Genomic DNA, 21497 nt, shown 5'->3' on the forward strand with positions numbered 1-21497 from the left:
AAAGAAGCACTGTTGGCCATCAAAGCAACAGTTAATGGCTTCACATCCAGCAGCAGAGATTTGAGGACCTCCACATGGGATCCTCACATTGCGGTTCACCTCACAACTCACGTCATTAGGGTCCTTTGGCACTAAAGGGCTAGTTCTGTGTGGTGTCTGTGGTGGAGAGATTTGTGGCTCCTGTCGAGACTGGTCATAGTATACTTGATTTTGTGGAGGATGTATAACGGGTCCTTGCTGTGTAGGTGGTTTGATATTAGTTTGTCCAGGATATGGTTGGGGAGCTGGTTGTCCAGGATATGGGTTCGGAACTGGTTTGATATTAGTTTGTCCAGGATATGGTCGTGGAGCTGGTTGTCCAGGATATGGGTTCGGAACTGGTTTGATATTAGTTTGGCCAGGATATGGTTGTGGAGCTGGTTGTCCAGGATATGGTTTCGGAACTGGTTTGATATTAGTTTGTCCAGGATATGGTCGTGGAGCTGGTTGTCCAGGATATGGGTTCGGAACTGGTTTGATATTAGTTTGTCCAGGATATGGTTGTGGAGCTGGTTTGATATTAGTTTGTCCAGGATATGGTTGTGGAGCTGGTTGTCCAGGATATGGGTTCGGAACTGGTTTGATATTAGTTTGTCCAGGATATGGTTGTGGAGCTGGTTGTCCAGGATATGGTTGTGGAGCTGGTTGTCCAGGATATGGTTTCGGAACCGGTTTGATATTAGTTTGGCCAGGATATGGTTGTGGAGCTGGTTGTCCAGGATATGGTTGTGGAGCTGGTTTGATATTAGTTTGTCCAGGATATGGTTGTGGAGCTGGTTGTCCAGGATATGGGTTCGGAACTGGTTTGATATTAGTTTGTCCAGGATATGGTTGTGGAGCTGGTTGTCCAGGATATGGTTGTGGAGCTGGTTGTCCAGGATATGGTTGTGGAGCTGGTTGTCCAGGATATGGTTTCGGAACCGGTTTGGTATTAGTTTGGCCAGGATATGGTTGTGGAGCTGGTTGTCCAGGATACGTACCCGTTCCTTGATGACCCTTTTGTGCTGGCTTCATCCACGATGAACCCTGAGCCTCCACATTTCTTGCAGCAAGGCAGCTTAGCAGTGCTAGTACCACCAAAGAGGTGGCACTCGATGGCTTTCCCATGTTTTCACAGCTGTTTGTCCCCAAGTGCACCACTTATGTCTGTGCGACCACATTTATAGGTGATTAGGTTTGACTTTTAAAACCCCCACCTCCACAACCAAACCACCACCAATCACGGCTTCCCATCTTTCTATCGCTATCTAAATGTGCCACAGTGCATTGTGTAATGTTTGAGTAACCAAGCAACCTTTGGGCAACGTCACAAGATCACATGTATTGGACAAGGTGATGAGGTGCGTTTGACATTGACAAATCCAACATTTGGGTCACAAAAACCTTGTTGCAGGTCTCTATGGCCTCAGGATTTATTTGTTGCCAAATGTTTCTTCAAATTCTGTCACAAAGTTTCTTCAAATCAGTGCATTAACAGTGTCTGGAAAGAGTTTGTTAAATAACGACATCTGCTTGTTTGTAAGATAATATAATAATTCACCTAAGTGACAGATGCGATGTATATGGCCCTTTATTTCATATTCTAAAATAATAAATAAAAATAAAATAATAACCTTTTTTTTTAAATGAAGTGATACTGCATGTTGAGGAAATTTGAATTCCACGTCTTATTCCTCTTGTGATAGAATGACTATCCTAGAATGACTAGCTATGGCTATCACTATTTTTATCACTATTTTGTTGGGGGCTGAGCTGCTTTGGTGGAGGTCTATGCTCTCCAAGTGCTTTTCTGGTTATTCATTATTTCAAACGTTTTACTTTACTTATACTTGTATTCTGGTACTTCAATATTATTTAAACTTACTTTATATGTTGAATAAGTACTTATGTTTCTTACGGCCACACAGTGGTACAGTGGTTAGCCTTGTTGCCACAGGTTTATCCTTCTCTTTAAAATGATGTGTGTTAAATTCACAATGCCTGCTGCAGGATGTGTGACATCTTAAAAAATAAAAATAAATATATATATATATATATATATATATATATATATATATATATGTATATTGTGTGAAAATGTTTCCTGGACCCGGGTGACACAGGGGAACAGTGGCAAGTATTGTTGCCTCACAGGTAAAAGGTGACCAGTTCGGATCCTGTGTTTGACAGAGGACCTTCCTGCGTGGAGTTTGCATGTTCTGCACTCCAGGTATACGCCAGTTTAAAAACATGCAGATTAGACACTCTAAATTGACCGTAGGTGTGAATGGTTCTTCTTCTCGATATGTTGGCCCTGTTTTGGACTGGTCCACTTGTCCACGGTGTACGCCACATTTCACCCTGCTTCAGCTGGGATTTGTTCTAGCACCTGGTGAGGGGGTCGTACCTATGTTCCCCGGGTCCTATGTTCCCCGATCGGGGAGCATCAGACCTTTTTTTAAAAAAAAAGGGGTCCTATGTTCCCCACTTTGTGGATGCCTGGGTGTGGAGCTCCAGGGTAAAGGGTTAGGGTTAGGGTTAGGGTAAGGGTTGGGGTTAGGGTTAGGGGTTAGGGTAAGGGTTAGGGTAAGGGAGAGGGTACTATGTCCCCCGGGTCCTTTTGGGTGAACAGCGGGGAACATATGACCCTTCTTTATAGAAAGAGTCCTATGTTCCCCAGTCACATACAAAGCGGGGAACATAGGACCCGGGGAACATAGATACGGTCCCCCTGGTGAGCCTCATGTGGAGGGTCAAGTGGTAGACAATGAATGTATCTTCCTTCACTTTGTATTGCTGGTTTGTTTTTTCCCATAAAACTGTCAGTAAACTCTTCTCTCAGTACTGGTGGAATGTTCATTCTTGTTCTAAATCTTTTGACAAGGTACTTTAGGGGCCTCAGCTGTAGTCTTCAGGTGAGTTAAATGAAGTTACATGATCACGTTATATCTAAAAGTGACCTTAACTCCTTGAATATTTCTTGTCATGTTTTCTATTCTTGTTCAGCTAATATTTAGTCTTACGTACCTTTAGACAAAACGGCTTTGTACCTTCTAGGTAGAGACAACAGGATGAACTGTGCTGTAACAGATCAGATTACTGGGGTTGATGTCCGTTTGAAATTCAAGTATTTATTTGCTAGTCCAACATTTAGGTCACAAAAACCTTTGCAAAGGTCTGTGTGACCTTGAACTTTATTTGTCCCATGTTTATTTTGCTGGTGTACAATGTGCCTGCAAGGTTTCTTCTACACTTCTACATAATCACGTAACAGTCAAGGTTTTATATGATGCCAATCATCATGAGTGGAATTCCCAGAAAAAGTGGATAGAAGTGAACATGGCCTAACGTTTGTGAAGAGTAATGAATAAATCAATCATTTCAGTCTACTCTCTTTTAAGACAGTTAAATGTATCTCTGGTTTCTAAAGGCAAACTGACTCAAAGTAAGAAACAGTCACTTTTTTGAAGACAGGTTATTTGCTTCCTGTTTTATTTTTGCAATAACACATGATGGGAGTTGAACTGATTCGTCTGTTAAACTACCTAACTATCTAACTTATCTAAGCTATAAGCCCCAGAGTGTCCACATACATGCAAGGTTGAGGATTTTGGAAGATTGGACCATAGATTAATGCAAAACTCTTGCCAGAACTGGATGAATATTGTTGCAGAGATTTGATTATAAGTTGAAAAGATTTATTAGAAGCAGCTCAGATCTGAGGAGAACTGAGACAATGCCGAGACGAGTCAGAGAGTCAGGATATTTCAAGGGTTTTGGAGGCATTTCTCTGCTGATGGAGCACGGAGCTGACCTGGGAGGACTGAATAGTTGAGTTATCAGTCGTCTGCTCCAGTCAGGTGAGGCAGAGTGAAATTATAAAGAGGTGAATTCTGGAGACAAATGATTGGTGCCAGTGCTACACTGAGGATGCTGTGATTAGAGAGTTGTTTAGGTATGTGCTTAGGAACGGGAGCTGCTCATTTTAGAGAAGGCAAATATGATCAACCAAAAATCTACCAAAATGTATTAAGTTGAACTGTTTGTAAAATATCTGACATATGCTTGTGCTTTTGGAGGAAAATAAGTATAAAATAGCTTTTTGAACACCAATTTGAAGACAAGCCCAACTAAAAACCTGGATTTCTGAGAGAGAAGAAAATGCATGTAATAGTTATTTTTGACCACAGGGTGGAGCAAATTACTCTACAAGCAAATATGGCTTCATGATTCCCTTAGCTTAGCAAAGACAAAGCCTTTTTTCCATCTGGTATGTGGAAAAAAATATAAATTGATTAAATCAATAACCAGCTCTAAAAATGGTCACCTTTATTTCATGTCATGACACTTTGACTGCAGTCTTCAGGTTTCCTCACCACTACATCACTGTTTTAAATACCAATTTTTAAAAACCACTTCATGAATTGGACAGAAGGTACACTGGTGATTTGGATCAACTTGCATGCATGATATGCAGGCTATGTTAAAGATTGAAATAAAACAGAACTGAACAATAACATTAAATAAAGAAAATCAGTCATATGTCACTATCTATTTTTCTGCTGAATAATTTACAAAATATCAGAAATAAAGGCAACCATGTGTAGAAATATAAATAAAGGACAGCACAGACGTGCTCGTCATGACTGCACACACCCTAAAGCTCTAGACAAACAGAGGCTGGAGTCAACCACAGCAGGCAGGATGTGCAAATATGCCTCTGAGAGACAGAGTGTGAGTGAGTAAGGTGATGGCTCCAGGACATGGAACGTCGTATCCACGTGGCCAGGAATAGTGTAAACAAACATCTGCACTGAGGTTAGACTGGAGGTCCCAGGGTCAAGGTGGTTGTAAATAACAAAGTTAAGATCGTGTGGGACTAACACAAAAATAATAATACAGTACTTGTGTGGTCTTGCCTCTTCTCCAAGCTCAGGTCCTCTACCAAAGAGGGCTTTGCTCTTCCTAGGTTCCTCTGGACAGAGATTAATCTGTTGATTATTTTCTTGATGAATCTATGAATCGTTTGGTCCATAAAATGTCAGTAAATATATAAAAAACGTTGATCAGTGTCTGTCAAAGCTGGAAATGATGATGTTCTAGATTGTCTTGTTTTGTCCATAAACCAAAAGGATTCATTTGTTATGTAGAGCAAAGAAACCAAGAAAATATTCACACTTAAGAAGCTGAAACAATCAGAAATCTTGTTTTAATAATGAAAAAAGCTTCAAACCGATTATTGATTATCAAAATGGTTGGCGATTAATTTAGTAATCCATTAATCGTTTCAGCTCTAATATGTATATAGTGCTTTTCTAATCTTGATGGCTCAATGCTGCAGCACCTTTTCTATCATCTGTTTCATACCCATTCACACACAGCCATCATGAGCTGTGTCACACTGCATGTAGATTAGGGAATCAAACTCACAACCTTTACAGTTGACGGTCCCACGGAATCTAAGAAATCAGTGAGAGGTTGTAGTCTTTTTAAAATATTTTCCAAATCCTATCACAACGCAATTAAGGTCAACTATTTTTTAACGCGTTGTCATTGTTCCTAATAATGTGATCGCGAGTTCGTCCCGTCTCCTCCGGTAGAAGTCAATGTCGTTGTGATTTGCACTTTTCGGCCACCGTACTTATCAGAGTCGTTCTGGTTGCATCTTTACACTCTTCTGTAAGGAGCTGAACCAGAGTGGCCTACGTTTCCCACAATCCCAAGCGGCACGATCCCTCCGTAAAGCGCGTCTCGTGCGTCTCTCGTCCTCGGGTCGAGACAGACTGAGCTGATTGGAGTCGTCGGGGACACAGTGAGGACAGTGAAGACAGTGAGGACATGTCTCTACCGTCCACACAGAGCTGCGACACGAGCAGCAGGAGGAGGAAACACACGCACGGTGAGGAGCCCACACACACACACACACACTTACGACAACTTTATTATACATACGACGACGTCGGAGAGTTGAACATCGCAGTGACAGCGCGCTCCATTTTAACTCAAGTGTGTCAGCAGCTGATGTTCACTGTGATAACAACGAGTGAATGAATGAGTGAATGAATGAATGAGTGAATGAGTAATGAGTGAATGAAGAGAGTAAAGACGCTGTCACGGTCACGCTGTGTTCGTTACGACGTAGTCCCTGTGTTTGTGTGCGTACAGCCATTACTCATGTTGTGGGGACCTAAATCTGTTTACACACTCACATTGTGGGGATTTGTCGCCCTTATGGGGACAAAAAGGCAAGTCCTCGTGACGATAACTCCTTCATTTTAAGGTGAGGACACGTTTTAAGGTTAGGTTTCAAGGAAATGAATGTAAGTCGATGCAATGTACTCTGAAGTCATGGAAACTGTGTGTGTGTGTGTGCGTGTGTGTGTGTGTGTGTGTGTGTGTGTGTGTGAGACTGACATAAACACTGACTTTGTCAGGACCAGTAGTACTTATGGAGACCAAAACCTGGTCCTAATGAGGCACAATAATTTACAGTCATTGTCATTTTTGCTTCGACAAAGTTGCACCTGCAAAGAATGATCTGTTCTATTACAGTCACAGGTTAATATTAATCTGACATAACAGCCATTTAAATTCACAGACTTATATATTTAATCAATTGTTGTGTATAATTTGCATCTTTAGATTGACGTCGTGTAAATAGGACAGATTATAGCCATTGGCTTATGTGTCCCTATAGATATGGAATAAAACTAAATACACGAGAACAAAACAGAAGACAGACGTTAACAAAAGGTAGAAAAAGGCCAAACAGGAAATATGGGCCATAGTTAAACTGGTGCTGAAGTGCTTATTTTACTGCACATTTATTTTTTGAAGAGATTGGAATTGCTCTATTCCTACTGTATAACCTATCCCATTGTGGGTAGAGATGAGGTTTGTGCTTTGATGGTAGGTGTGACATGAACATGTAAGGGTTAGGTTATCATTGTTCAAACCATTGTCCACACAAGTCGATGAGCTCCATGTGACTGTCTGTGTTTTCATGTCTGTGGAGACACATAGTGATGTGTTTGAAATCAGGACTGATGGAATACAACCAGTTCTAGAAAACAGAGATACTGAAACAAAGAAGACAAGAAAGACAACGGATGGAATCTGGACCTAAACATCAGTTTGATCTATAGTGTCATAAAACAGAGAGAAGGAACTGACGACCGTGTTCACACATTTATTTATATGGTGATAAATGAGGCTGAACAATTTTGAATAAATATCTAATGTAATTATTTTGACAGGAAATGCTATTGCGATACGATTCACGTTGTCAGAGGGAATGATCATTTTTACATACATACAACATTCTCATTTTCATTCAAAAAAACATTTAAAAGGATTCATGTGTGATATTTGTGCAGATGTTCTCTTCAGTCTGTAGAATAAGATGTGTGATAATAATTAATCTAAAATGATATTTTCTCACACATTTTGGCTTGAACAGATATAGCGTCCCCTGCGATTTGAAAATTGCAGTACTCTGTATTGCGATTTCGATAAAATGTCGATTAATTGTTCAGGCCAAGTCATAAACAAACGTAGAGGCTGATTAGTGAATGACTCCTCTGTGTGTGTGCAGTCCTTATATGACTGTGTAAGTGTATACAGCGGCAAACCTAGGAACTGAAACGAGACCAGAGTTAACTGTGTGCAATGCAGCGAGCTGATGTAACAAGGGAAGTTGGTATTAATGTCTATATATATATATATATGTATATAATATTCACTTATTCACATTTTTCAAGGCTCTATCTTGGTCGAGACAAACCCTGGTACAGAATGATTGAATACATGAGCGCCCTTTATTTAATTACAGTCATGCCGTTGGTTTCTGTGCAGAACAGACACAGCTTTTGTTCGACTGTCAGGCACAGTCAACAGATCAAAGATAGACAGAAATGTTGTGGCAAAATCTTAACATTTATTTGTTCCTGCAGGAGGAACAAACAGCACAGAGCATCAAGGATTCTTAGAATTAGTTCATACATATATCACTATGAATATATACATTTCCCACCATGATTATCCTGACCAAAATAAATGCAATTCAAGATATTATTGCATGTCAAATATATTTTTTTAAATCATAATAAGTCACAAGGAAAGATGCAGCTCCCCATTTTGGCACATTAAAAAAAGAAATCACTAGGACTCTCTTCATAAATCTCTTCATGATCATCACCATAATAAAATTTCACCAAAATGAGTGATAATATCGTGCAACATGTCCCAGCAGTTGAGCATGCCTTTACAGCTAATAAAGGACACGGGACAACACTGTTTTCCCAGTTAATTGAATATGATGAATTGATTCAGTCTCTGTCATGTGACAGCAGCAGTGTCACGCTTGTTTCTGCTGCTGAGCAGAATAAAATGAATATGGTGAGGGCTGTGAGTGAATCCAGGCTGACTGTGCAGCTCAGGACTGGAGAGGACTGAACTGACACAGTGTGTCATGTAACTGACACAGAGTGGCAACAAAGACTCATCTGACAACAGCAAAACAGTTTCTTTTTTTCTTTAAATTCAAATAAAATACTTCAAATAAAGCATGAATGATATGGACAAAGCCATGGACCGTAACATGAAATGTATACAAATAACAGGTTTATGCACATCTTAATATAAATATGATATTTATTATCTAGTCTCTGCTATACAGAAGTAAGTCAATGAGGAGGTGAGTGGCTCAGAAGCTCCGCCCCTCCAAACTGCCAGCCTCCTGAAACATAGAGCAGAACACACTACATTAACAATGTTTTTTAGTGTGTATCTGCGTCATTACCTTGTATACGAAGCCCTGAAGGTTTGAAACAAACAGTTCAGCCACTGCTGAGAACGCTGTGTTTTATTGTAATCTCGGGCTCAGCGAGATCTCTGAAAAATCTCAGGACAGCGTCAGAAAAGACAGATTTCTATCGGCTCGTTTACAGCAATTAGGAGGTTTTTGACCATAAAAAACCAGTTAATGTATGTAAGTAGACCTCCATAACTAACATAAAGTGCAACAGGACCACTCTATGTGAGCTTTAACAAAATAAAGGACAGGAACTGAGCTCATGACACAGTCTATATTCAAATATATTTCACATTTTGGCCAACTCTTTAACATCCGCATCATTTAAACAACTTCAAGCACACAGTCCATTCTTAATGATGCTGTCCTCCAGGACACAAATGTGGCAATAAATAATGTGTGTTTTCTTGCAGATCCTTGGTTGGAGCAGGATCTCCAGGCAGACGAGAGCCATGAACAAAGTCAACAGGTCCTCTCCACAGACAGCTGCTCATCTCCGTCTCCACCTGCACATCGCTCCACATGTCATGCACTGTGCACAACAAAGTGCGTCCCTGCACGAGCATGTGAGTACGCAGCACCGACTGATCTTTATTGATTTCATTTTCTTTAACACTTAGTTTGGGTTTATGAACGTTACTGTCTTCTTGCCAACGGTTTTAGGTCCAGGCCACAACGCATGTGATGATACGTGGGAAGAGATTCAAAGTAAAAGAACCATCAGAGCAGAGAACGAAGTGGAGGCCAACAAACTGGTCAACAACTACAGGGTAAGAAGACGCCTGGAGGGTTGAGTTCTGCAGGGATGATAAACTGGTGTTTAATGTGTGTGTGTGTGTGTGTTCCTGTGTGTGTCAGTTTGGTTTCCGGAAATGGAAGAGCCACGTGACAGAGCGTCCGTTTGAAGTCAGGTCAGAGGTCGTGAAAGAGCTCTACTCTGAGCTGAACATCATCAAACCACAATCAGGTTTGCTTTTATTGTGTGAGCCTTGCACTGATGAGTGGTCTCACTTTATTGATTTCATTATGGTATATAACTATACTTACTATACTAAAAGTAATGGCTGTGATGACATTTGACTTTACAAAATGACGACAGTTAGAAGAACTGAACAGATATTTTGGGTCATAATTACTGTGCACTGGGAGTGGACGACATTTACCACGATTTTCTGATCAGTTGATGCTGATAATTATTAATAATAGACAGATTTTTATAAAAATACTAAAATCCATGGTCAAAACAACAGAAAACAGAAACATTTTGCACATCTGAGGTAAAACATTCAAAGCAATTATATGTAAACATTATATTGATATAGAACATATCGACATTGTAGAATTAAGTAAAGAATGTTGACTGAAGACTGAAAACAAACTCTCATACACTCGGAGGAAGCAAACAGTCAAGAGTCCTTTGGCAGTTTAACATACACAGACTATACCAATACAGAAAAGTGTACAAACACGGTTTTAACATCAAAAATACCATTTAACTGTACAACTATACACCAATGGAGAAAATATATTACCATAATGAGGAAACACATCAGGTCATAGTCAGAGTTCAGTCCATGACTCAGTGAATCCAAAAACCCATTACCAATATATCTGAGAGAGGAAATCAGCTGCTACTGGAACATTAACATGTTTGCATTAATGCTCTACTTTACCACAAGGGCAAGTCATGAGACAGATGGCAGACCATGTTTTCTGTATTTTTTAAATGTTTTCTTATTCTACTTTTTACCTGTTCCACATCCTTTCAGTATTCATGGATGGAGTTTGCATTTTCTTGTGTGTCCATGGGTTTACTCCCACAGTCCACAAACATGTCAATTGGACACTCTAAATTGACTATAGTGTCAGTGTAAGAGTGGATGGTTGTTTGTCTCTGTATATATGTCCCTGTGATGGACTGGTGAACTGGCACAGACAGGCTGACAGTCAGATGTATCCACAAACACTGTGGCTCCTCCTTTATCTGCCTGCTTAATGACACTGTTTCAAACATTTTGTCTCTTGCTAATTTTTGAAATGCTCATCAATATCTTGTTCAACATGTCTACTCTATGGTACGTGTCAGTAGAATTACTGCAGTGGTTGGGAGGAACTTCATTGAAAAGTTAACTTAAATATTCAGATTTATGTGATATATGTTAAACTGTCAAATGAAGCGCGGTTGTTGAGGCTTATCATTATAAATGAGTGTCACTGTCACACTGCTCCTGATCTTAAGGAAGGCCTGAGAGAGGCTGAGAGAGTGTGCAAGACCCTTTTCTCTGATTGAAACATATAGTTACTGACTAACTGTGCACCTTTTTACTTCTGAACATGTTTCTGGATCACTAACTGCCTCCTTCAGACCACACAGTCACCAGATCTCAGCAATTCACTTTATTGTTCCTGATTGAGACAGTTGCTTAAACTCCTACGAATAACTGTTGTAAAAACAATGAAACTATGTGTCATCGACAATTATTGCCAGCAAAAGCAGTTAAAATAATCACAACATACAATATGTGGACTGAGAAAATGACATGGGTAAACTATTACAATGAGGAATCTAGTTTACATTTATTTGATACCCTCTTTCCTTTTTAAATGAACGGATGTATTTATTTATTTTCCTCTCTTTGCTGCTGTCCATGTGAATATCACTGAGTAAACATCTGCTGTTTATGTGATGAGTATGATAACGTAGAAATAAAATTAAACTGTGTAAATGATATGTAAGATCATGGAGAATTAATGAGTCTTTCACTCTTTTGTTGGTTCTCCCTGGAATTAGGTCGTCTGATCACATGTGGAAATGTCCTCTATGTGTTTCTCTTTGGCTGGTGGCTCTCACTGGCATATTTCCTGGTCGGATTGCTTATGTTCATCACTGTCGCTGGATTACCGTATGGTACGTGAGCTAATCAATCAAGATTACTGTGAGATTGGTGAGCACCAGCGATTCCCCTCATGTGTCTCTTTCTCTATCTTCAGGGAAACTTTGCTGGAAGTTGTCCTGCTACTTCCTGTGGCCTTTTGGCAAGACAATCCATGAGGTAATGTTGGGGTCTAACTTCAGTCTTCTTGTTATTTTGCCATTCTCTACCAAGTGAAATTAGGTAGATACCTAGCACAGCCTGTAGTTTCCTCATTGTCCTGCCATACTCCATCATGAAAGCAGAAGCTGTGGTCATGAAAGCAGCAACAGAACAAGGTTACAACACAGTCTTTCATTGCGGTACATGTATGAAAAACAGTGCACAGCATCCATTAAGATTACGTTTTTTGTTGAGCTTGTGTTCTCCCCATGTGTTTTTTGGGATCTCCATCCATCCATCTTCTACCGCCTTATCCTCCACATGAGGGTCGCTGTTCCAATCTCAGCTGACATAGGGCGATAGGTGGGGTTCACACCCTGGACAGATTGCCAGTCCACCACAGGGACACATACAGTATAGAGACAAGCAGCCATTCACTCTCACAATCTCACTTATGGTCTATTTAGAGTGTCCAGTTGACCTAATCCCCATATTGCATGTTTTTGGACTGTGGGAGGAAGAACCCGGAGAAACCCCCCCCCCACGAACACACACACAGGGAAACATGCAAACTCCATGCAGAAAGGATCCTTGTTCTGACCGGGTGGTAAACCTGGGTCCTGACCACTACACCAACCGTGTGGCCTGTTTTTTGGGTTCTCTCAAATGAAAATAATTTTATGTGTCCTGGACCTTTAAGTGGAGACTTTGCCCATAGGTTTGAATGTCATAGTGATTTGTCTTGCCTTGGCTCCACCCCCCTCCCCGTCCCTGAACCAGACAAGTGGTAGAAGATGAATGAATAAATGAATGAATGAATGTGACCTGGTTGTGTTTCCAGATTGGAAACACATTGAGGAGATGCTGTGAACAAGCACCAGACTGTGAATGCAACATAGATAATGTGGGTGAGAACTCCCCAGTTCTGCTGCCTTCACCCACAGAGGTGATAGAGATCCCAGAACAACGTCCGCTCACTCCCTTCTGGGTAAGAACACGTGTGATTACCACCACTGTGCACTGAGTCACTGATTTCTGACATGTTTTTTTATTTTATTTTATTATTTTAGCGTCGTATCTCCACATACGTGTGGTTGCTGTTGGGATACCCTCCCATGGTGGTCATCCATTCCCTGGCATGCTTCTTCTCCTGGATCCTGATCTTCACCATCCCAGTTTCTAAGATGAATGCACGGACCATGACGGTCATTCTCCTCCTGCCTCCTGAGGATGTTTCTGTTTCCTCTTGCTTACGGAGAAAGGCGAGTGACAGAATGGGCATCAGCCAAAGCACACTAACTATACACCAACAACAGATGAATCAGTGTTAGTTTGTTTCTTATGAGCCTGTTACTTATTCATTTGTCTGTTTTTACTTGACCTGTAGAATGTAAGCTATGAGACCAGAGCACTTCTGTGCTGTTACCATGCTGTAAACTGGTACTACTACAAGTACACTGTTGATGGGATCAACGTGTTTGCTGTCAGTATCCTTTTTTGTGCGTGGCCTGTGAGTTTGCCTGTGGTAGACATGAAGACATGTTCTCTTCTTTGACCCTCCCACCCAGACCTTCTCCCTCTGGTCATAGTTGCTATAGTAATGGGATATATCGACAAAGAAAACCAGTACGCCGGCTCTGCAGTCAAGTTCGCCATAGCTCTTGGCTCCATGATACCTCTGTCGTATTACATTGGTATGGGCATTGCCAGGTGAGCTGTTTTCATGAACTTTACACACATGTTAAAGCTTCAGAGTGTAAGAATAGTGACACTGTTCCAGCACAACTTGGCGCTACTCGGTCTGGTATCAGATCTGTTGTTTTTCCATTACTTATGAGTACAGGATCTTTAGAATCAGTTCATTAAAAAGATTAGTTCAGTAATTCAGATTCTGTCTGACACAGAAGTGAAAAACCACTGAACAGGTTGTGATTCGAGTCATGGTTGCCAGCTCTCAGCAGTGATGTCGCTAAATACACCAGAGTCCTCTTTTAAATATTGACATTTTAGATATTTCCTTCCATGTACCAGGTACCAGGTACTATTACTAATGGAAAAGCAAAGAAACCCAGAGTAGAGCCAGGGATAGGGTTAGGGTTCGAACTTTATAATGGAAAAGCGCCATTTTTCCTTTGGTAAAAGACCTCCTTTTACCAAGAGTGCCAGGGAACTATGGTGGCCTTCACAGACCAGAAAGGATGCTATTCTCCTTTATTTACATACACTAGGAAGTTTCTGCCTCAAAACTCTAGGTTTGTCTGTTTGGACAGCTGTAGAAACATGGAGACCTCTGTAAAGTACATATAACCATTCAAATCAAAGTGACGGAATGAAATTGCTAAGAATGTGGCGGTGAATTTCAACACCCCTCACTATTCTTACCTAACATGATGCCATTAAGCACAATGCTGAATTGTATAGAATGAAAGGAAAGCAAAGGAAATATCTGGGCACAACCAAAAGTGAAGAAGAGAAGAAGTGAACTTTAACACATTACTGCATCAGGACATTTGGAAGTGAAACTGTCAAAAAGCAACATCTATTTGAAAATGTTTTATCTTATTCACTCTTCACTAATAGTAGTGAGATTCCGTCATTGATATTTTTTAAAAGCCTGTGGTGATAATATGTTACAGGTGTACAGTAGTACAGTTCAGTTTCAGTCAAAAAACCCTTATAGATATTACACACTGGACCTTTAGCAGCATTACCTTTGATTTCACTGAAATGACTGTAGATTCTTTTTGCATTGGCAGCATCTCAGCGCAGAGTAACTTTGCAGTGGGTGCAGTGGTGAACGCCACCTTCGGCTCCATCACAGAACTCACCTTTTACATCACAGCTCTGCTCAGAAGTCACCAGGAATCCAACAAGTGTCTGCAGGAGGTGGTTAAGGCTGCGCTCACAGGCACGCTGCTCGGCTGCATTCTCTTTATTCCTGTGAGTCAATTTATGTCATTAATGACCTCAAATATGTGCCTCACCCACTGTGAGTGTTTACGCTTACGTATCAGTCCACTTCCTTCCAACCTGTCGGTTTAAAAGTTCATTCAACTAATAGTAATGCCCCCAAATCACATAATAATAATAATATGATGATTATAATTGTATTGCTATAACCCTTTACTCAATGGGACATAACTTGCATGTGTTGTTTAAAGGGATAGTTCGGAATTTTGGACATAAGACCAATTTTCCAACTCAGCCGGTGTGATGGAGACGTCTGGAGACGTTTTCAAGAAATTTAATTCCGTTCTTCTAGTTGCAGTGTTTGCTGGTGCTACAGCTAGCGCAAGTCAATGGTACAAGTTAGCATGGCATTAGAAACACTCATACTGACTCCACAGTGCACCCAAGGCAAATCAATTGTAAAGGCAGACTATCGATGTACATATCTGTGTTGATAGAATGTTTGAAATAATACCAACCTTGCAATTTGAAGGATTTATGTCTCAGCAGCAGCGTGTCATACTTCCTATCCGCAGCGGCGGACTGATATCACCTAGCACTTATAAGTTACCGGTTCCATAATAGTTTGTTTACCTGCTGTCATTGCTACAGACGCAGAGTAGCCTGCAGTGCTAGCTTCATCTCACAAAAATGGCCACTTTTGGAGAACATACTGATACTTTTCAAGACTGATGAGGATTTTTCCCCCACCCAAACCCAACCGTACCTGTACGAGCCTGAATGTACAGAAGAAGAATTGCACGAGAGGGACGCTCAAAGGGCAGAACGTGAACGAGCGTCTGTGGAGACCGAGATAGCCCTCTGCTGCTGCTGAGAAAGTAGTCCCTCAAAAATGGATGATTCATGCGATGCGAGGTTGGTTTTGTTTCAAATATTATTCTATCAACACAGATATGTACATCGATAGTCTGTCGTTACAATTGATTTGCCTCGGGTGCACTGTGCTCGGTATGAGTGTTTCTAATGCCATGCTAACTTGTACCATTGACTTGCGCTAGCCATAGCACTAGCGAACTCGGCAACTAGAAGAACGGAATGAAATTTCTTGAAAACGTCTCCATCACACCGGCTGAGCTGGAAAATAGGTCTTATGTCCAAAATTCCAAACTATCCCTTTAACTTAATTTACTGTTTGATACTCTTATCCATCCATTGTGATTTTTTTTTGACATTGTTGTTGTTGTTGTTTGTGCATTTGCTTTGTTCCCTTTATTTATATCCCCCTGTGCCCACAAGATGAGGCCAGCACTTTGTACTTGTGCTCTTTTTGAAATGAAAGAAAACAAATAAAAAAAAGCAAACCAAAATTAGATCACATCGAGCAGTGCTGATTATCTCAATGTCATCAAGTGATCATATATGAACTGATGTCAACATGAAAATGTCAAGATCATTTATTGAAATGAATTAAAATGTGTCATCTGTACCAAAATGATGCTATACTATACTGTAAAAACATTTAAGAAATGCTAATGATTTGATAAAAGTGTGTTCTTCAAAGCTGCAGTGGAGTCAGCTGAAGAGGAGCCGTAACTAAAATGACTGGTTCATGCTCAGCTGATCAGCTCAACTAATTCATGACATTTGAAAATTTCATGAATTAGAAAAGCTAAAAGACGTGGTTTCCCACAGTGCAGTGGTGTTCAAATGTGATCTGATGTCACTGTTCTCTTTGTCTTTGTCCGTGTGCAGGGCATCTGCATGATCATCGGTGGCCTGAGACACAGCGAACAAAGATTCAACAGTCGCTCGACAGGAGTGAGCTCCGCTCTGCTTTTCATCTCTGTGGGAGGTCAGTCCTCAAAAACCATCGTCCAAATCCTCTTGTACATTTTTAGAAACTGAGCACAACACAAACTCTTGTTTAGATGAAAATAACTTACTCACATCAGCACGCTGTCAAGAAATGGCAGCTTCTTACATTGTTACACTAAAGCGCCACCTGCTGGCTGTTTATGGTACTGCTGCTCTTAGTGGACTTCATTCACTAAACAATAGTGTGTGGAAACATTCTCTGGATTCATTCATGAACACATCTCACCACCTTGTTTTATTGGTTATGACCTAGAAACATGTAAACAAACATGTTTATGACATGTAAACATGTTTCTAGGTCAGCAGTGAACATCATCATCGTCTGAAGAAGTGCAGAGTATGAATCAAACAGGGAAGAACGTATTGATTAACATTTTGTACATTTATCTGCGTTAACATTTCATTCTCCTCCCACATTTGTTCAGAAAATCAATAAAAAGAATGCAGCAGTAGTTGTAGGTCGTGACATACACATCTGTAAAGGTCTGTATGCGTCTAAAAAACAAATCATTTACCACAATGTCTCAAACTCATGTGTCTGCCAGGTGTGTTTGCCCCCACACTGTTCTCCAAGGCGTACGGCAGCCTGGTGTGCGACGCCTGCACCAACGAAACCGCACGAAACGCCATGAGCAAGGCACAGTTCGTCTGCCACAACTGCCACTATGATCTGGTCAGCGGTCACTAACCAGGAGCAGCTCACCAACATTCGTCCAAACACACACACACACACACGTTTAATGTGACTTTGTCTTTTCTTTCAACAGAACAACGGGACACTGTTCCACAGTCACGTTCAGTAAGACACCTACTCACTACCAATGAATATCCCCCACCTCCTCTTCCACATGTGTTACCTTCAGTTAGCATCACAACAACAAAAGATGTGTAGTTTGTCACCCAGCTCAAGTTATTGTAAGTAAGATCATACACATCTCATGTTTTCACACTGCACTAACACCACGTCCAGTGAAAACAGAGGCTCTAAGGAAGGACATTTACATTTAGAGAGTCCACCGCAGTGTCCTCGTTTGTGTGTCTCTGTCCCAGATCACAGCTGCACTCACATCAAACGATAAATGTAGAAAATGAAGCAAGTCCCTGGTCTCTCAAAACGAGGAAATAAAAACCACCGTGACCTAATTCACAATAAATCATCATGAGTAAATTTGTGCTTACTATTATCATGTGGGTGACCTTTTGAACTGCCAAACGTCTGTGAAAATGATCCATAATGTAATGTTTTTCATGAATCAACACTCATGACAATTTCACGCGTTAAATACATTTAAAAACAAAAGTTAACCAGTCAACTATGGTGGAGCTTAAACATAATGCTGTGCTGTGAGTCATCTGTGTGTGAGCTGCTGTGTCTTTCTCAGGCCTCTGGTGTACTCCGTGTGTGTCCTGCTGCCCGTCGCCTACATCATCGGCCTGATATTCACACTGAAGACACACTCTCACATTTACAACATCCATGTTGGAGGAGGACAAGGTATAAGTCACTGTCATGGTAACACAGTCAATGACAGCCACATGTACGGTGAATGATGAAGGTGTGTGTGTGTGTGCGCAGTGAGTAGTCAACACGGAGCGGTGGTCCACTGGTCACGCTGGAGGTCACTGATCATCCTCATCATGGCCACTGTGCTCACATCGGCCTGCGCCGATCTTGCCACCGAGCACATCCAGCCCATTCTGAACCAACCCAACATCTCACAGGTGAGGACATGCAGCCACGGCCTCGTGTGTGAGAATTAGTGACATCTACTGGTGGGACTGTAGAGTGCAGTCTTCCACTCACCCCTTCCTTTTCCAAGTGTGTCAGGAAACTACAGTGACATTTGTGTACCATGATAGATGTAAACAACTCTGTCCTCTCTTGATGTGGTACTTTTTTTAGTACCTGCTCTGGCAAAGTTCCAAGTGTGCTGAGTAGATATTATGTGTGACGTCATCAGACTGCCGGCCACTGAGGGTTAATCTCCAACAGTTACCAGAGAAATGTCTAAAATCTCAATATTTAACAGAGGAGTCTGGTGTATTTAGCGACAGTACTGCTGATGTCTCATGTGTTATTGTAGTAAATGCAGTGCTCACTCATTTTAAATAACTTCTGAACCATATTTAAGAAATACGCCTTTTGCACATAGAAAAAGTGACAGATTTGACTTAAATTCCAGGTAAATGTGAGCAAATGTGAGTTGTATTTTAAATGTTTGTGTAGTTAGATAGTTACATATAAAAGGCATATTCGTAGTCACGAAAAGCGAAATGTAATGGGATTGTTTGATTTGAAATAAAACATATGTTTTAGTATATGTACACTGTTCAATCTTACACACTGTTGCTGCTCACATTCATCTGTCTCTGTTTCTCCAGTACTTCATTGGGGTGACGGTTCTTGCGATGGTTCCTGAGATCCCTGAGATCGTTAACGGGATCCAGTTTGCTCTGCAGAACCACATCAGTCTTAGGTAAATGATGCATAATTAAAACAAGTGAAAGTTCCTCCCCAGTGTGTCTCTAACCAGAGTGTGTCTTCTCTCAGTTTGGAGGTGGGAAGCTGCATTGCCGTGCAGGTCTGCATGCTGCAGATTCCAATACTGGTCTTATTTAATGCTTTCTACGTAAGAAGCCTTTCTCTTCATTGGTGTTTTTATTATAAATAAAGTCTCTGAGATAAAACACCGTCTCTGCTTCTACACAGGATGTGGGCTTTGTGCTGTTGTTCAGTGACCTGCACCTGTGGGCCAGTATCTTCAGCGTCATCGTCGTCAACTACATCTTCATGGACGGGAAGTCGGATTATTTTCAGGGTGAGTTTCAGTTTGTTTGAAACAGTTTTTTACAGAGAAGTCATTTTATGTATGTCTGAAGTAGAGCTTCAAAATGACCTTTGTCAAGCCTTCCAAGGGAATCCAACAAAATATTTAAGTCATCACATAACACTTCATAATGAAATATTACCAATAAATAATCGTAATAGATAAGCACGGATTCCATATCGATCAAAATCATTGTCATAACAGAGATGCCTTATGTTTTCTTTAAATATTACCACATAGTTTATCATAAGAATTCAATATGTGTATATACATATACAGTATGTGTATACAATACTGGTTAGGTCTATTAAAGCAGACCTAGAATGGAAGTTCCAATTAACGCCGTTTTAGTGTGTATCTGCGTCATTGCCTTGTTTATGAAGCCCTGAAGTTTCGAAACAAACAGTTCAGCCACTGCTGAGAACGCTGTGTTTTATTGTAATCTCGCGCTCAGCGAGATCCCGCTCCGAACCCGGTCCGGTTATGTAAACAATGGTTCTCCGGAACAGCAGGTCCTGGTCCGGGCACTAGTCCGGGCACTAGTCCGGGCACATCCGGTTGCGTAACCGCAGAAGAAGAATAACGTCCGTTGTGGAGGTGTTTCACGAGCGACAGTGTCTTCTGACTCTGGGTCTGACTCCACGTCAAAGTCATAAAAGGGACTGCGGCGGGGAGTCGTGAAGAAGCTATTTTTAAACATTGTTAAAACAATGTTTTGATCACGAGGAGCAGTGCATCCACCGTTCCAGAGGGGGGAGCTGTGCTTCTGAGAGCGGGTGTGCCGAATGTCACTTCCTGGTACTGGCCTTTTACAACACAGTCTGTCTTCTCAGGCTAGATTTATGTCTGAAATAGCACAGCTGACAAGTGCTTCAAAAAGGACATATTTCTATCGGCTAGTTTCCAACAACTAGGAGGTTTTTGGCCATAAAAACAAGTTAATGTATATAAGTAGACCTCCATAACTAACATATATGTGCAACAGGACCACTCGATTTGACCTTTAAAGTGTGATTAGAAAAATGTATTCCATCAGTTCTATTATATTTTTACGCTGATATTTTTCCTAGAACAAAGAATTTGTTGGTGAATTTCTTTGAGCCCAGTCTGACGCTTACCTGCAGTACCTCCAAGGTCCACCAGTGGGTGACTGAGACCTTGGCAGTACTGCACGATACTTCACAAACTAGAAAGCAATTCTTCTGTTTCAATAGTGAGCTTCCTAAAGTCCATATAAAATATATTCTTATTTTAAAATGAACGTACACTTATACAAACCGACTTATGGTCATTCTGTCCTGTTTCTACCAATAAACCATCCTAACTGTTACACTGGACCTTTGAGAAGTTTGTGGGGATGTAGGATTATGTTTTACTGTGTGATGATGATACAGATTCAGGGATAGAGCATTGAGGTTTGTCATGTCTGAGTCGCTGTCTTTACTTGTAGGTTTGAAACATGTTTGTCTCGTTGAGTGATTTGGTTTGATGGTGGCGTGTAAACCTGTAATCTCAGGTACAGCCCTGGTGGTGGTCTACCTGATCCTCCTGGCTCTGTATTACTTTGCTCCGTATCCTGCTGGATGTTGACGGAGGATCACGTCGTCAAAACCACTCCCCGTCAGTTGAATTTACTCTCACAAGATTTTATCTGAATGACGATGTGACATGTTTAGTCTCAGGTGGGTACTTCCTTCTTTGTCTAAAAAAATGTACTCCTAACATATAACTCCTAACACTATGGCGTTTTTCAGCTCGTTTCTTCTGTCCTTTTAAACTGTGGTAAAGGAGCAGTTTGTTTTTTACAATACAGGGGATTTTGATATTTGTGCACATAGTATTTTGTTAAAATGACTGTTCTGTGATATGCATGTATACTTTTTTAACCTTGTGTATATTAAATGTAAAGGGTGCGTGCTTGTGTGTGAGAATGACTTCTAGATCTCTGCATGTTGAGATGAAAACAGTGTTTAACTGCGTCTCTGAACGGTTTTCCAGCTGGCTGTGCACAGCAAGAAC

The 21497-nt window shown here is 40.9% G+C and overlaps 1 protein-coding gene across 1 annotated transcript; it reads left to right on the forward strand.

The window, feature by feature from the left end:
• The first annotated feature begins 5797 nt into the window (after positions 1 to 5797).
• LOC310930339 (uncharacterized protein) lies at positions 5798 to 21430 on the forward strand. The gene is made up of 20 exons (XM_083893290.1): positions 5798 to 5917; positions 9244 to 9396; positions 9494 to 9600; positions 9689 to 9797; positions 11622 to 11738; positions 11822 to 11883; positions 12707 to 12853; positions 12936 to 13127; positions 13253 to 13352; positions 13434 to 13575; positions 14622 to 14805; positions 16528 to 16627; positions 17196 to 17323; positions 17418 to 17449; positions 18033 to 18145; positions 18227 to 18372; positions 19033 to 19127; positions 19202 to 19280; positions 19361 to 19469; positions 20995 to 21430. The coding sequence occupies exons 1-20, from the start codon at positions 5857 to 5859 to the stop codon at positions 21066 to 21068; spliced, it is 2250 nt and encodes a 749-aa protein (XP_083749416.1). The 5' UTR covers positions 5798 to 5856; the 3' UTR covers positions 21069 to 21430.
• Positions 21431 to 21497: the final 67 nt, after the last annotated feature.

Source organism: Microchirus variegatus, assembly GCF_963457635.1.
Source record: "Microchirus variegatus genome assembly, chromosome: 8".
Taxonomy (NCBI): Eukaryota; Metazoa; Chordata; class Actinopteri; order Pleuronectiformes; family Soleidae; genus Microchirus; species Microchirus variegatus.